A 16150-nucleotide genomic window follows, 5' to 3' on the forward strand; every position below is an offset into this window, starting at 1 on the left:
TGCTTAAGGAATTTTTGTAAAAATTTCTTTGTTTAAGGAAATTTTGTTAAAATTTCTTTGCTAAAGGAAATTTTGTCAAAATTTCATTTCAAAAGGAAATTTTTGTCAAAATTTCATTGCTTACGGAAATTTTGTCAAAATTTCTTTGCTAAGGAAAGTTTGTTAAAATTTCTTTCCTATAGGAAATTTTGTCAAAATTTCTTTCCTATAGGAAATTTTGTCAAAATTTCTTTCCCATAAGAAATTTTGTCAAAGTTTCCTATAGGAAAGAAATTTTATCAAAATTCCATGTCTATAGGAAATTTTGTCAAAATGAAACTTGGCAACTCTATATTTTCATTCTTATGGTCTCATTGGAAACAAACATGCGATATTTTCTGCTTATGAATAAGAGTTCATACAGTCACCATGCGTACTGATAACTCATATTAAGTTCTTCGTATCTAAACATCCACCAACTATTCCTCTTGGTCGGTCTTCTGTGCGCTTGACGGTGGAATGGTGCATCGGTTCATCAGCCTCAGATGCTTTGGGCCATCTTTTGTTCTAAAAATAACTAACAGTTTCTGGCCAACAGTTAAACCACAAGTTTAAAATGCCCGCCCAGCCCATTGCCTCAAATGTTGCAAAAGAAGATTCCTTTGAAAAGCAGTCATTATAGTCGTTGGTGTTGGTGGTGGTAGAACATGTTACAATAAGCCAAACAAAAACACTCCAAAGGGAAGAAGATAGCAGAAAAAATTTTGCCGGTTGATAAGGTAAACTAAGACAACAGTAAAACAGGTTCAAGGCTTCCATTCTTAAAGAGGCAACCAGAAGATGGGTGTTGCACTCGAACGTCTGGAATTGGCCAAAAGAAACGACAGAAGAAAAAATTAATAGGACTCTTAAGATTTTGCCATAAACGGCTGCCTGCCAGGGGATAACCATGAAGATGGATGAAGGCAATAAAATTTTGTTATTAGTCCATGTGAGCAAGGGAAAAAACAGGGCAAAGCAGCACATGCGTGGCAGCTGCTGAGTTAGCTCCTTTGCTTAATGTAAAAATTTGCAAGCAACAAAATGAATAACTTGGGATACCTTGCCAAAGTTTTTATGAGAAAAAAAAAACAAAAACGCTAGACAATGTGATTGCAAAAAAACAAAATTGTATGGAAATAATTTGAAGCATTTTGATGAAATATTGAAGAGCAGAGAAATTTTAACATAAAAGCGTCTATTTTGACAAAATGTCCTATAGAAATGAAATTTTGACAAAATTTCCTATAGAAATGAAATTTTGACAAAATTTCCTATAGAAGTGAAATTTTAACAAAATTTCCTATAGAAGTGAAATTTTAACAAAATTTCCTATAGAAGTTAAATTTTGACAAAATTTCCTATAGAAGTTAAATTTTGACAAAATTTCCTGTAGAAATGAAATTTTGACAAAATTTCCTATAGAAATGAAATTTTGACAAAATTTCCTATAGAAATGAAATTTTGACAAAATTTCCTATAGAAATGAAATTTTGACAAAATTTCCTATAGAAATGAAATTTTGACAAAATTTCCTATAGAAATGAAATTTTGACAAAATTTCCTATAGAAATGAAATTTTGACAAAATTTCCTATAGAAATGAAATTTTGACAAAATTTCCTATAGAAATGAAATTTTGACAAAATTTCCTATAGAAATGAAATTTTGACAAAATTTCCTGTAGTAATGAAATTTTGACAAAATTTCCTATAGAAATGAAATTTTGACAAAATTTCCTATAGAAATGAAATTTTGACAAAATTTCCTATAGAAATGAAATTTTGACAAAATTACCTATAGAAATGAAATTTTGACAAAATTACCTATTGAAATGAAATTTTGACAAAATTACCTATAGAAATGAAATTTTGACAAAATTTCCTATAGAAATGAAATTTTGACAAAATTTTCAATAGAAATGAAATTTTGACAAAATTTCCTATAGAAATGAAATTTTGATAAAATTTCCTACAGAAATGAAATTTTGACAAAATTTCCTATAGAAATGAAATTTTGACAAAATTTCCTATAGAAATGAACTTTTGACAAAATTTCCTATAGAAATGAAATTTTGACAAAATTTCCTATTGAAATGAAATTTTGACAAAATTTCCTATAGAAATGAAATTTTGACAAAATTTCCTATAGAAATGAAATTTTGACAAAATTTCCTATAGAAATGAAATTTTGACAAAATTTCCTATAGAAATGAAATTTTGACAAAATTTTCAATAGAAATGAAATTTTGACAAAATTTCCTATAGAAATGAAATTTTGACAAAATTTCCTATAGAAATGAAATGTTGACAAAATTTCCTATAGAAATGAAATTTTAAAAAAATTTCCTATAGAAATGAAATTTTAACAAAATTTCCCACAGAAATGAAATTTTGACAAAATTTCCTATAGAAATGAAATTTTGACAAAATTTCCTATAGAAATGAAATTTTGACAAAATTTCTTATAGAAATGAAATTTTGACAAAATTTCCTATAGAAATGAAATTTTGACAAAATTTCCTAAAGAAATGAAATTTTTACAAAATTTCCTAAAGAAATGAAATTTTTACAAAATTTCCTGAAGAAATGAAATTTTGACAAAATTTCCTATAGATATGAAATTTTGACAAAATTTCCTATAGAAATGAAATTTTGACAAAATTTCCTATTGCAATGAAATTTTGACAAAATTTCCTATTGAAATGAAATTTTGACAAAATTTCCTATTGAAATGAAATTTTGACAAAATTTCCTATAGAAATGAAATTTTGACAAAATTTCCTATAGAAATGACAGTTTGACAAAATTTCCTATAGAAATGAAATTTTGACAAAATTTCCTATTGAAATGAAATTTTGAAAAAATTTCCTATTGAAATGAAATTTTGACAAAATTTCCTATTGAAATGAAATTTTGACAAAGTTTCCTATAGAAATGAAATTTTGACAAAATTTCCTATAGAAATGAAATTTTGACAAAATTTCCTATAGAAATGAAATTTTGACAAAATTTCCTATAGAAATGACATTTTGACAAAATTTCCTATAGAAATGACATTTTGACAAAATTTCCTATAGAAATGACATTTTGACAAAATTTCCTATTGAAATGAAATTTTGACAAAGTTTCCTATAGAAATGAAATTTTGACAAAATTTCCTATAGAAATGAAATTTTGATAAAATTTCCCAAAGGTATAAAAGAAATTTTGACAAAATTTCCCATATCTTATAATCACTTTCGGTGCTATGGCCGAAAGTCAATCCTAACCGCAAAACGCTACCAAACCAATCATATTTACTTACCATATAACAACACGGGTAGTATCAGTGTCTTGTATAGTGTAATCTTCGTCTGTCGAGAGGTGGCCCTGTTTCTAAACTGCTTACTTAGTCCAAAGTAGCATCTGTTTGTCAGTATTATTCTTCGCTTTATCTCTAAACTGGTGTCATTCGTTTCGGTTAATGCGGTGGCGAGATAGATAAAGTTGCTGACTATCTCAAAGTTTTGATTCCCAACTTTCTCCATTTTCTTTATATGCTCGGTTGTGCAAGGCTTTTTGGGAGTTGAAACCATCCATTTCGTCTTATCTCCATTTACTGCCAGACCCATTTTCACTGACTCTCTTTTGATTCTTTCAAAGGCTGCAGTTACTACTTCCGGTGGCCGACCTATGGTTTCGATGTCGTCGGCATAGGCGAGTAGCATGTGTTCTCTTGTGATTAGTGCGCCATATCTACTCACATCTGCATCTCGTATAATCTTCTCCAGCAGGATGTTAAAGAGATCACACGATAGGCTGTCTCCTTGTCTGAAACCTCGTTTGGTATTAAATGGTTCAGAGAGATGCTTTGGTATTCTTACTGAGGAACGCAGGGATACCAAACTCTGACATGACTCGGGTCTTTTCCAGGATTTGGCGCAGTGTGAATATCCGATCCAGGGTGGATTTACCAGGTCTAAAGCCGCATTGATAGGGCCCAATTATCTCACTGACTTTAGATTTTAATCTTTCACACAGTACGCTCGAAAGTATCTTGTATGCAAAGGGGAGGAAACCTATTCCTCTGTCGTTGGCAAATTCCATCTTGTCTCCTTCTGTACGGGATATAGTATGCTGAGGTTCCAATCATCGGATATGCGTTCTTCTAGTCAGATTGCGCAGATAAGCTGATGCATACGCCTTATCAGCGTGTCGCTTCCGGTCTTAAATAGTTCAGCGGGTAACCCGTTGACTCCTGCTGCCTTGTTGTTCTTTAGTCGGGTCACTGCTACTTGGACCTCATTCCGACTAGGAGGTAAACATTCTATACCATCATCATTGATTGGTTCTGCGGTATCCTCTTCGCCGCCAACGTTGGGTAAAATGTTCTTTCTATATCCTCATCATGTTATCTGTGTCAGTTACCAGATTTCCTTCTTTGTCTGTGCCTGCACCAAAGCCATCTTTTGAAGTCGGTGATGGGTCCGTCGTCGGGTCTCTGTTTGTTAGGCTGTGTTGGGTCTCTCGCCACTGCACTGCCTGATTTTTTAGTATTAGGATCTTTGCTTATCCTAGTCTTTCCAATGTTAAGAGTTGCCGTGATTGTCTCGTTGTCAGCCCCCTGTTCGTTGGGCGGTGTTGCGCTAGTTTCCTATAAAGCAAAAAAATTCTCCAAAAATTTGTATGCCACAAAATTTTAGTAGTATTTTATTAAGCTAAGATATTTTCTTCTTTCGATTTTGTTCTTTAATTTCGGAATTTGTTATTAAGAAAAGATATACTGATTAAGTTTTTTGGGCAAAAAATTTTCAACAATTTCAATTGTATTCCAGTTTCATCATCCCCTATGACATACCAAAATAAACGTGAACTCTCTCATCGACGTCTCATTCTTCTGCTTGTTATCACCCTAAATACTCTGGATGTTAAACTTAATCAACATGATAATCATAAGCTCAATAAATTTCAACAGGACTTGAGCTATTGCGGCAAGTGTTTTGAACAACAAATTGAATCTTGTGGTAATCTTTTTAAAGATATTAAAAATGATGAAGACATTGCCATCTGGTGGCAATTTTTGAAACTACTACCACAACGCTCCTGCAAAAGAAATAATAATTTTCTGCAAATTTCTTCGACCGGAGAGAAGATTGTTGAGAAATATTTTGCCAATTCCCAGGATCACTTAAAATGGTCAGTAAATGTTAAGGATTTGAAAGAAAAATTCCTGCATCAAGATCGCCTGGATGGCTTGCAATTCTATCCTCCTCACAAAATTGAGGATTTCATAGATGTGCTACATGAATGGCATATGAAATGGCCCAAGGTGACCATATGGCTGTATTTGCTGGTTAATATACAACCCATTTTAATGCCTCTGCTTTATGCTATGAATTTTCCTGTGCCTCAAACTTATGGCACTTGTGGCTTCACCCTATATCAAGAACATGCTGGTCTTGCTTTGCATAATTTTTATATTAAAGATTTTGATATAAAACTAAAAATTGCCCAAGAATTGCTAAAGGCCAGCCTAAAATTCTCCTATGGATTTCAAGGATATCGTCTTTATATCACCGATTTAACTGCCGATAATATTGTGTATGATGTCAAGAAAGCACGTCTCTCCTTTGTAGATTTGGATACAGTGTTTGTGGTGGACTCCCTGGAAGTTAAATATAAAACATCCACTCATAAACATGAATACATTGAGTGTCCTGGTTGCTTTGCCTACTCGCCGGAGGATATAAGTGCCCATAATATCAGCGACATTAACATTTACTCAGCATGTCAATTTCTGAGGGAGGATCTTTACAGGGATCAAAGCAAAGGATTTCTGCAACCCATTCCCCAAGAAATATCAGTAACTTATCCCCAGCTTGGAAAACTTCTAAATCTTTGTGTGGACTGTCCTTGGGAGGCTAACTGTTCACAACGTTTTGGTGTAGCCAAGCAATTATTGCTAGTCTTTGAAGATATTTTAAATAAATCTTGACATTTTAGTATTTTTAAACTTTATTTGTTTTTCTTAACTTTATTCTACTTCCATAGTAGTCTTCATTCTTCATCCTCTGCTTCCACAGCATTCTCTTCTTCATCCTCTACTGCTTCCGGAGCCGGCTGGTCCAATAGTTGTATGTCATTACGCAAATCCTTCAATTCATTCATCATACTCTTCACCAATTTGCCTTCGGGTGTTTCCGAGGGCTCGTGCAGCAGCAAACGTATTGCCTCCTTAAACATGCTCTCACACTTGCCCAAATGTTCCTTCAACTCCTGCACACTCAGCTCCTTCTCACCAAATCTTAGACGATATAGTTCCGCTGAGGCTGTGGCCATTTCATAAAGCGCTATACCCTTTAGTCTCGAGATCCCAGGTTGTATGGTATGCAGCAACAACACCAGGTCTTGGCATAAGCGTATCTTTCTTTCGTATAGTCTTCGACCCGGTCTCTGTAGACTGCTCATAATTATCGATCTCAAGATGTTGGCTATGTTCTGCTTCAGATCCACTATGATATAATGATTCTTATGCAAAATGGTGTGCAATTTGGCCAATAGATATTCCAGGCGACGAAGATCATCTTGCGAGTGAAAGACTTCTTCTCTGGCCTTTTCCAGTATATTCTGCACTTGTGCGTTTCTTAGAGTATGGCCGCATTTAAGACATTTCCAAGATTTGGAGGCAGCGTCTTTTACGATGAAGCCTTCCTGATTTTTGCCTGCACAAGGAGCACACACGAAACTGCTCATATGTGTGCCAAGTTCTGTGGGATCTTCACAACGTTCACAGGTGCAATGAAAATATTTGCCTTCGCGCAAGAATTCACGGCGTTCTTCGGTACCCTAGGGGAAGACAAGTAAGCAAAGATTAGAGAAATTTTTCGGCAACAATAGTACTTAGTTAAAAACTTGCATTCATTATGGAGGGGACCTCTAGTCTGAACAATTCGAGTTCAAACTTTTACTATGCCGATACAATATTTCGTTACCATGAAACCATAGACAACAGCGGGTCATAAGCCTCGTCGTCGTCGCCTTCGGTGTCCTCACTTTGAACCCCCCCGACTTCTCCCGTGCGTCAATATAAGCAACAGCAACACTCCAGTCCAATTATTACCGGACCAGTGTCGGGAAGTGTATCTTTCTTGCAATGGTCTCAGAGGTAAGATTTAATGAATCGGAAAAACATATTGGTTGCAGCGGTCCTTGACAGTTGGCACGGATACATTGTGCTTCGTAAGGATATAGCTTAAGGAATGGAGGTGGGGAATTGGCCTTCGTGATACACGATTCCGTGCGGTGTAGACCCATATCACTTGCGCCTGGCGCAAGTCAGTCAAGTCAAGTACTGCCAAGATAGAGCTATACAACGTGTATATATTGCTAGTTGGGGGCCCACTGTCAAGACCGACATTAGTCCCCGACTGTCTGGCCTTAATCGCCTGGTTCTAGGGGCTTAAATGCGCGCCAAGTTTTATTGCATTCTCCCCTAGGTAACGAACAGCGGGCGTAGCTTTGGAAGAGCAGTTTCAAGGTTTCACGTTCTGCACGGTTTATGAGGATGCCCCCACTTGGATTTCGAGGAGGTGCAGCAATTCGCCAGACATTTCCATTGCATCCCCTGATCTCCTGCCAAGTCGTCATTTCTTTATGATCAGAACACCTCCCCATAATACTCGCCACCACCAGACTTAATAACCTCTGAGCGCCGGACGTTTATCAATCAGCAGAAGGCCACTTGGGTCGGCTCCTGAAAGTACATCAATCGCCGCCTCAGTGAGTTGACACCCCCCTCAAATTGCCGAGAGGAAATTCCGAGACATCATTCATGCAGCAGTCAATCGCTTTATACCAGTCGCTCGAATACCGCAAGTGCGGCCCAATTTTCCAGCTCAAGCAGTGGTACTCGCAGACGAGCGTGATAGGATTCGTTGCACGGACCCCACAGATCCCAGAATCAGCGGGCTGAAATAAGCGGAATTTATATCAGGTTATGAGCCGATTTAGGCTATACTTTGTTTGGATATTGTCAGACATCGAACGATCACCCGACTTCATAACCTCTGAACGCCGGACGTTTATCAATCAGAAGAGAGCCGATTGGATCGGCTTCTGAAAGTACATCAGTCGCCGCTTCAGTAAGCATAAACGCAGCAGCCACTGGCTTTATACCAGCCTGTCGAATACCCCAAGTGCGGTCAACTTGGCTCTATCTTTTCCGGCGAAATCAGTGGCACTCACAGACGAGCGTGGTGGGATTCATTGCACGGACCCCACTAACCCCAGAATCAACGTGCTGAATTTGGAAATAAATAGGGTAGTCAACGAACATAAGCGGAATTTGTAGCTGGAGCACTTGGAGCACATGTAACTTAGGCACCAGTGTAGGCAAGCAGTGGTCTACTGTTAAGTCACTCTCGAACCCCAGTAGGCGGGATGACAGGACCTCAGTCACTTTTGGCGAAATAACCGTGACTGATCCGAAGAGATGCGCCAGTTTGTTCAACCATCAATATATTGTGCATTCCGAGAGTGGCAGAGTGATACCGCTACTGAAGCCTGGAAAGGACCCGAGTTTGGGGGAGTCGTACAGTCGTCGCTTGAGGCATTACTTCTCCCGAACCTCGTAGCAGAATTTCCAATCGCCGAGCATCAACATGGATTTCGAAGCTTGCATAGCACAACAACTGCTTTGCATGGCATCACCGCACACAATTGCCGCGGCCTCAATCAGCCCAAGCCATGTGATAGGACGGTTCATGTGGCACTGAACCTATCGAAGGCATTCGACACCTTCAGCCATGCCAAACTATTTGAGGACATAGCGAACACGTTCCTGAAGCCAGGCCTGAAACGCTGGGTCGGGAATTACATATCTGTGTGGTCGCCAGTCGTATGTGGAATTTTGGGATAATAAGTCGAAGCATCGTAGGGCGAAACAGGGAGTTCCCCCAGGCGGGGCATTGTTTAACCTCCACCTATTCTCCATTCCAGTCCCTCCAGACGGCATTGAGATTGTATCATATGCGGACAATTGTAAGATCATGGCATCAGGTCCCCCACCCATTGATGACATCTGCGATAGGTTAGACGTCTACTTCAACGGACTAGCTCTTATTTCGCTGCGTGAGATATGAAGATATCTGCCACCAAATCTTCAGGGAGCTGAATGTGATGGTCAATGGATTTACAAATGCCGACCACCAAGTGTACCAATAATACATGCAATCTGCGGTAAGGTCAGGAACAGAAAAATGGTCCTCAAGTTAATTGCCGGCAGCACTTGGGATATTGGCAAAGAAAACTTGTTGACCATGTACAAAGCAATTTGGCGGTCTGCGGTAAGTTCTGCAGTGCCCGTGTTGTCTCATCAGCTATGTGACCCGCAGAATATAGCTCATGATCTAGAGCGAGAGGTTCAGCGTTACAAGAGAAAACCCCCTAGATTAAGCGGCATATCAAGCGGGTTTGGACAACATTCATGCAGGCACGGCAGCAAATGGGGTGAATAGCTACCGGGGAATATTGTCCTTGGAGAACGACCGACATGGTCCAAAGATCGGGAGAGTTTGCGCATCCTATGCGGCTTCTTAGCAAGGTGATTTGGTACCTGTGAAAACTTCCCCGGGTGTGATGGCACACGTAATTAAGACCTTAATGCAAAAATAATGGCAAGCTACCACTCTGAGGCATATATTAGAGTGTTCTGGTGTGCTGATGCTGAAAACCTAAGTTCGAATCTTGGCGAGAAAATTAGACATTTTCAGCGTTGGTTATCTCCTTATTAAAGCGGAGGACATTTCGCAGTTTCCTAGTTTGTGGAGTCGCCCAAAAGGTGCAATATTCGGACTAGACTATGAAAATTTTTTGTTCGAAACACCATTCACTATTCTCTTGTCTATTACACACAAACAAAAGGAGAAACAAGCATTTTAAGTAAAACAATTAAAAGCGTGCTAAGTACAGCCGTGCCTAATTTTATGTATCGTCTACCGTGGATTGTATGTGTCAGAAATTAAAAAAAAAAAAAAAAATAATGGGAGGTCAAGCAATAAATGGAAAATAATTGCCTACTGTAAGTGCTCAAGAAGTCAAATCAAAAGATTGGTTTTTTAATTACAGCTATATCAGGTTATGGACCGATTTAGGCTACACTTGGTTTGAATATTGTCAGGCGGAGACGAAATGATCGTGCCAACATAAAGCTCTCCAGGAGCTCAAGAAATTAATACGGGAAATAGGTTTATATGGAAGCTATATCAGAATTGTGTGAGCCCTCCAGGGGCTCTAGAAGTACAATCGGGAGATGGATATATATGGCAGCTATATGAGGTTATGGACCCGGTAAGACCATACTTGGTACGGGTGTTGGAGGCCACAGTAGAAATCATTGTGCAAAATTTCAGCATAATCAGCTATGAATCGCGCCCTCCAGGAGCTCAAGAAGTACAGTCGGGAGATGGGTTAATATATCAGGTTGTAGACCGATTCAGACCATTTTTGGCATGAATGTTGGAGGTCATGGTAGAAGTCATTGTGCAAATTTTAAGCCAAGTAAGATAAAGAATTGTGGACTCTAGAAGATCAAGAAGTATTTTGAAATGCGTCCGTCAATCTGTCTCTCGAACGAGTAAAGCCATCCGCTTAAAATTTTGTGTACCAATTCTTATTGAAATAGATTGTAAATGCAAATTTGCAATTTCGCATATTAACAAGAACCTTGAGAAACCGCGGGTAAATTCTTTTACTTTAATGAATGAGTGCTGTCGGGTACAAATTTGAGCTCAATGACCTCCTTTTTATTGCCGAGTCCGAACGGCTTTTTCATGGGTTTATTGGAGTTTATGGAGCAAAAAAACATGTGCCCAATTGGGCGATCTGAACTTTGGAATTTTTGAAGGGGTATATGGTTGCCCAAAAAGTAATTGCGAATTTTTCATATAGTCGGCGTTGACAAATTTTTTCACAGCTTGTGACTCTGTAATTGCATTCTTTCTTCTGTCAGTTATCAGCTGTTACTTTTAGCTTGCTTTAGAAAAAAAGTGTAAAAAATGTATATTTGATTAAAGTTCATTCTAAGTTTTATTAAAAATGCATTTACATTCTTTTAAAAAATCCGCAATTACTTTTTGGGCAAACCAATATTATATTTTTTTTAACTAGTTTTTTTCTCAATTCTCCCACACACTTTGACGCCAACTTGCCATTTTGCTTCAATCACACTTACCAACAGTAAATTTGTATAGGAATTTGTTACCATCTCATCTTTGCCAATATCACGATTTGCATAGACTTTCATCCGATACTGATCATCAATGGCTTGATTGGCGTTTGGACAGCAATGGTGGGCCAACAAAGACACATTCACATACAGACCACGCATGGCTGCTGTATCGGGTGCTCGTATCTCATGAGAATTGACATCCCAAATGCTACAGATTTTCTGCAATAAATCTTCATTAATACTCTCGGCCATTTGTAGACCTTTCAAGATATTCGATTTGATTAGAGGTTGTATGATTTCTTTATTGTGCTGCTGCCAAATGGGGGTATTGCGTCTTTTCTCCAGATGGGATTCCATATTTAACATTCTTTCAAAATGCTCCCTAGTCTCGGGGTTTTCTTGCAATAGTAAACATCTAAGGAGACCATAGGTGTCGAGGTGCTTTTTCAAAAGATCCAATTTGACATCGGGCAGGGAGGTGAGGCGCATCAAGGTGCTACAATCATATTCACTATGGGTTTGGCATTCCAAGCACATTGGGGATATGGAGCATTTGCTGTGAAGAAAAAATGGAGATAATATAGTATGGATCTAAAACTACATATCTTTATATCAGATTTTTGCGGCCATCTAATGCTTCTTTCTCGGAGGCCACCGTAGTGCAGAGGTTAGCATATCCGCCTATAACGCTGAAAGGCTGAGTTCGAAGCCTGGCAAATCCCCCATACTCGGTTATAACAATACAAGTAGCACCGCAAAAATTAAAAACCGAAACGGAGTGGAAAACACTACCCCAGACGAACAAATGAGTCGCTGGCGGGAATTTTTCATTGATAGCCACCCAACATCTATACAAGCCGATAACAACTTACTAACAGCCACAAGACGAAGTCAATGATTCTCCCACCATTTTGCCACGAAATTAAATTTGCGCTCAAACCTTGAGAAATGGTAAAGTAAGTGCCCCGAAAACATACCGGCTGGGCTCTTGAATTATGGCGCACTAACAATGGCAGATGCACTAACACCTATTGTGTTGCCCAAAAAGTAATTGCGGATTTTTTAAAAAAAAAGTAAAGGCATTTTTAATAGAACTTAAAATGAACTTTAATCAAATATATAATTGCAAGGTCAGGGCTATATGGTGGATGCATCAAAAATTCCCAGCCAAGCTCACTCAGTTTTTGGCGAGTGACCAAAGATGTGTGCGGTCTAGCGTTGTCCTGGTGGAATATGACACCTTTACGATTGACCAATTCTGGTCGCTTCTCCTTGATGGCTGTATTCAATTTGTCCAATTGTTGACAGTAAACATCCGAATTAATCGTTTGGTTCCTTGGAAGCAGCTCAAAATATACCACACCCTTCCAATCCCACCAAACGACAGCATAACCTTCTTTTGGTGGATATCAGCCTTTGAAGTGGTTTGAGCTGGTTCACCAGGCTTGGACCATGATCGTTTTCGACTAACGTTGTTGTAAACAATCCATTTTTCATCTCCAGTTATGATTCGTTTTAAAAACGGATCGAATTCATTGCGTTTAAGGTGCATATCACAAGCGTTGATTCGGTTTGTTAAATGAATTTCTTTCAATACATGAGGTATCCAAATATCAAGCTTTTTCACCAGTCCAAGACTTTTTATGTGATAATGAACGGTTGATTTTGGTATATTTAACTTCTCTCCTATCTCACGCTCAGTTACATGACGATCCAATTCGATTAATGCTTTGATTTGGTTATCATCAACTTCTTTTGGCCGACCGAAAAATCTGCAATTACTTTTTGGGCAACCCAATATTATAGGTTCAATATGGAGAACAACAAAATTACCGCCATCATGGAAGGAAACAGTCGTCATTACAATTCCCAAATTATTATCAAAATTAAATTCCTGGACACAAAAACCGCCCTCGACTGTCGCAGGTCTCTCTCCCAGAATCTCTCAACGATATGGCTGAAGAGTTTAAAGTTCGCATTTTCTGACTACTCGGCCACAGATATATCCCAGAGATTACATACTACACCTACATATACTGGAATCTCCGGGTATGCCTCTATCGACATGTAAGCTAAGTTTTCAGGACCGGTGCCGAAGGACATCGAATGATAGATGGTCACAAAGAGGGGGCTGTGAGCATTCCAAAACTATGTGGCCTAATCTAGATTTGAAGAGGTCTACCGCTTTGCTGTGATTAGCTAGAACAAACGCCTCAGCCATTGTGTCCGTCATGACAGATCACTGTCTAATCGGAAAACATGCTGATAGACTGAAGATTGCCAGCAACGACATTTGCAGAAGCTGTGAGGACATCGAAGAAGAAGAGACTATAGAACACCTTCTGTGTATGTGTGTCCCGCACTAGCATTCAGAAGAAGTTCCACATTAGGCTCTCATTTCTTTGAGAACCTGTCTGATTTAGCGGATGTGAAAATTCGCAAGTTATTGGGCTGTTTAAAGTGATCTGGATGGTTCAACGATAGGAACTAGAACGCATCTTCTGTTCCTGTGGTATCACAATTGACGAAAACATCTATTCCATATCAATTTCCTATCCTACAAAGAATATATATTTTGGATCGTCATAAAATTCTAAGACGATTTAACGATGTCCATGTGTCTGTCAGTCCGTCTGTTGTAATCACTCTACAGCCTTAAAAAACTGAGATATTAAGCTGAAATTTGGTACAGATACGTTTTTTGATGCACGCTGGTCAAGTTCTTGAACGCGCCAAATCGGAGCATATTTGGATATAGCTGCTAATTAGACCGATCTGCCGGTAAAAGGTCTAATGTCCATAAATGCTTTATTTTTTATCCGATTTCGCTGAAATTCGAACCAGTTAGTAGTTTTAGACCTCCCGACAAAAGGCTTAAATATATTTCAGATCGGACTGCATTTAGATATAGCTGCCATGTAGACCTATCTGCGTTAAGGGTCTTCTTGAGCATCTACATAACGCTCTGTCATAACTTTCAATAATTCTGCAAAATATAGTCAAAGCCGATATATAACCTGATATAGCCCCCATATAAACCAATTTTCCGGTTTGATTTCTTGAACTCCTAGAAGGCGCATTTCTTAACCAATTTATTTTGTTATGACTTTTATGTATGGTTGTAATTGGTCTATGTATGGCCCAATTGGGTTAAACCCTCATATTGCCCCATATAAATCAGCCTGACTAATGTGATCCATGGTAGAGTGTAGAAGGTATATATGATTCGGATAGTCCAGAAGTCCAATTCTGGATAGTCCAGAATTAGACAAAGCAGATTAACCATTTAAAGCGCATTCATGGTCAACATTTGCATGAAATGGACCGTACTATCGATTCAAATAAAGATTTCAGGCTTTTTTCTGAATTTTATGTGTGTTTTTTTTTAACTTTCCTATAGTTCCTAAAAAATCACCCTTTATAAGAAAAAGTTTAGCTCAATTACCTTTTTGACGTTTATAGAAACATGGCTTTAAGGACGGACGGACAAAACTTGTTGCAATTAATAAGTAATTTTAAGAGAAACCCGAAAAGGTCAAAGTTCAATACGATAACCAAGTTTGTGGGTTAGTATAACTGGCCTTTACGGCAGGCATCTTAAAGTAATTTTATACACTTACCTACAGTACTGAAGAGCAAATCGAAAACAGTTACAGCATCTTTTCTCCCCCGTACAGGGTAATATTAGAAGGGGTTTCTCCAAAAGAATAGTTTCGCCAGCATGAATGACATCGTTGGCCTTGACATATCTGCAAGCAACAGCAAAAGGATTTCAGATTGTTTTGTTCACCTTTAATTTTAGGTCTTTTGTTGGATCTCACCTTCCAAGGGTTTCATTTTCATAAATTTGGCATTTGTTACAAAACTCATCAGACATTTTTAGTTGTGCAAATGTATGTAGGAGGATTTTACAAATGTCTGGCCGGTACTTGATGTAATTTTTCTTTTCAATTCTTCTGTTATGTGGTGGGAGAAAGTGTTGTTTTTTATTCTTTTTCCCACTTGTTCGTAAGCATCACTGTTGTCAGCACAAAATCAATTTGACTACTGCAAGATAGAATTTTTTTGGGATCTCCTCTAGGTGCCTCGATCTTTATACCCTATACTCAGCATTAGATGATTTGCTTTATGTCACTTAAAGAACTGACATTAGTCCAAGGCACTTATAGAACATGTAGAGGATGTCTTCAATCAACTAATTTCGACAACTGCACTCTGTACGAGATGCCGCCACAATATATTTGGCCAATTTTTGGTGCGTGTGTGCGAATATGTTCGTTATTGCCTATTTTTATTCCCTTTAATCTGTGCCCAGAGAACAATGAATTCGTTATTTATTTCTTCTCCTATCTTTTTGTCAATAGACTCAGTTCTAACTGCAGATTTACATTGAAATGGGTATAGTTTTTTTTTAAGTAAAAATTTGATACTTAGAAACACTCAATGAATCTAGAAAGAGAATCCAAATTTCCTTTGGCAAAGAAATTCTGTCAAAAATGTCCTATGGGAAAGAAATTCTAACAAAAATGTCCCATGGGAAATTTTTTTTACAAATTTTCTTAGACATTTTGACAAAATTGTCTATAACAAAGAAATTCTGACAAAAATGTCCTTTAGGAAAGAAATTTTGAAAAAATTTCCTATAGCAAAGAAATTTTGTCAAAAATGTCCCATGGGAAAGAAATTCTGACAAAAATTTCCGATGAGAAAGAATTCTGACAAAAATGTCCCATGTGAAAAAGTTTTTACAAAATTTCTTGTAATAAAGTGGGTTAGGGTTGGAAGGAACAGGGGCAAACTTCTCACATATCAATTAGTGCAGTCAAGTGTACCATTCAAGTTTAAACTCAATGATATGGGACCTCCTTTTTATAGCCGAGTCCGAACGGCGTACCGCAGTTCTACAACTCTCTGGGAGAAGTTTT

General features: G+C 38.0%; 2 protein-coding genes across 3 annotated transcripts in view; one reads left to right on the forward strand and one right to left on the reverse strand.

Moving 5' to 3' along the window:
- The window catches only part of LOC106082172 (uncharacterized), a 32419-nt gene extending 26408 nt beyond the window's left edge, over nt 1-6011 (forward strand). For both annotated transcript variants that reach the window (XM_013244527.2, XM_013244528.2), the window contains exon 2: nt 4834-6011. In XM_013244527.2, the coding sequence (XP_013099981.2) occupies nt 4834-5993 (1160 nt within the window). In that variant the 3' untranslated portion in view covers nt 5994-6011. The remainder of the gene's footprint in view (nt 1-4833) is intronic.
- Nucleotides 5996-15443, reverse strand: LOC106082170 (SET domain-containing protein SmydA-8). The gene is made up of 4 exons (XM_059369237.1): nt 15047-15443; nt 14846-14974; nt 11229-11781; nt 5996-6844 (listed from the first exon to the last, which is right to left on the reverse strand). Exons 1-4 carry the CDS (start codon nt 15100-15102, stop codon nt 6056-6058), a joined length of 1527 nt encoding a protein of 508 aa, XP_059225220.1. The 5' UTR covers nt 15103-15443; the 3' UTR covers nt 5996-6055.
- Nucleotides 15444-16150: the final 707 nt, after the last annotated feature.

The sequence above is a fragment of the Stomoxys calcitrans genome, chromosome 5, assembly GCF_963082655.1.
Source record: "Stomoxys calcitrans chromosome 5, idStoCalc2.1, whole genome shotgun sequence".
In the NCBI taxonomy this organism is placed as follows: Eukaryota; Metazoa; Arthropoda; class Insecta; order Diptera; family Muscidae; genus Stomoxys; species Stomoxys calcitrans.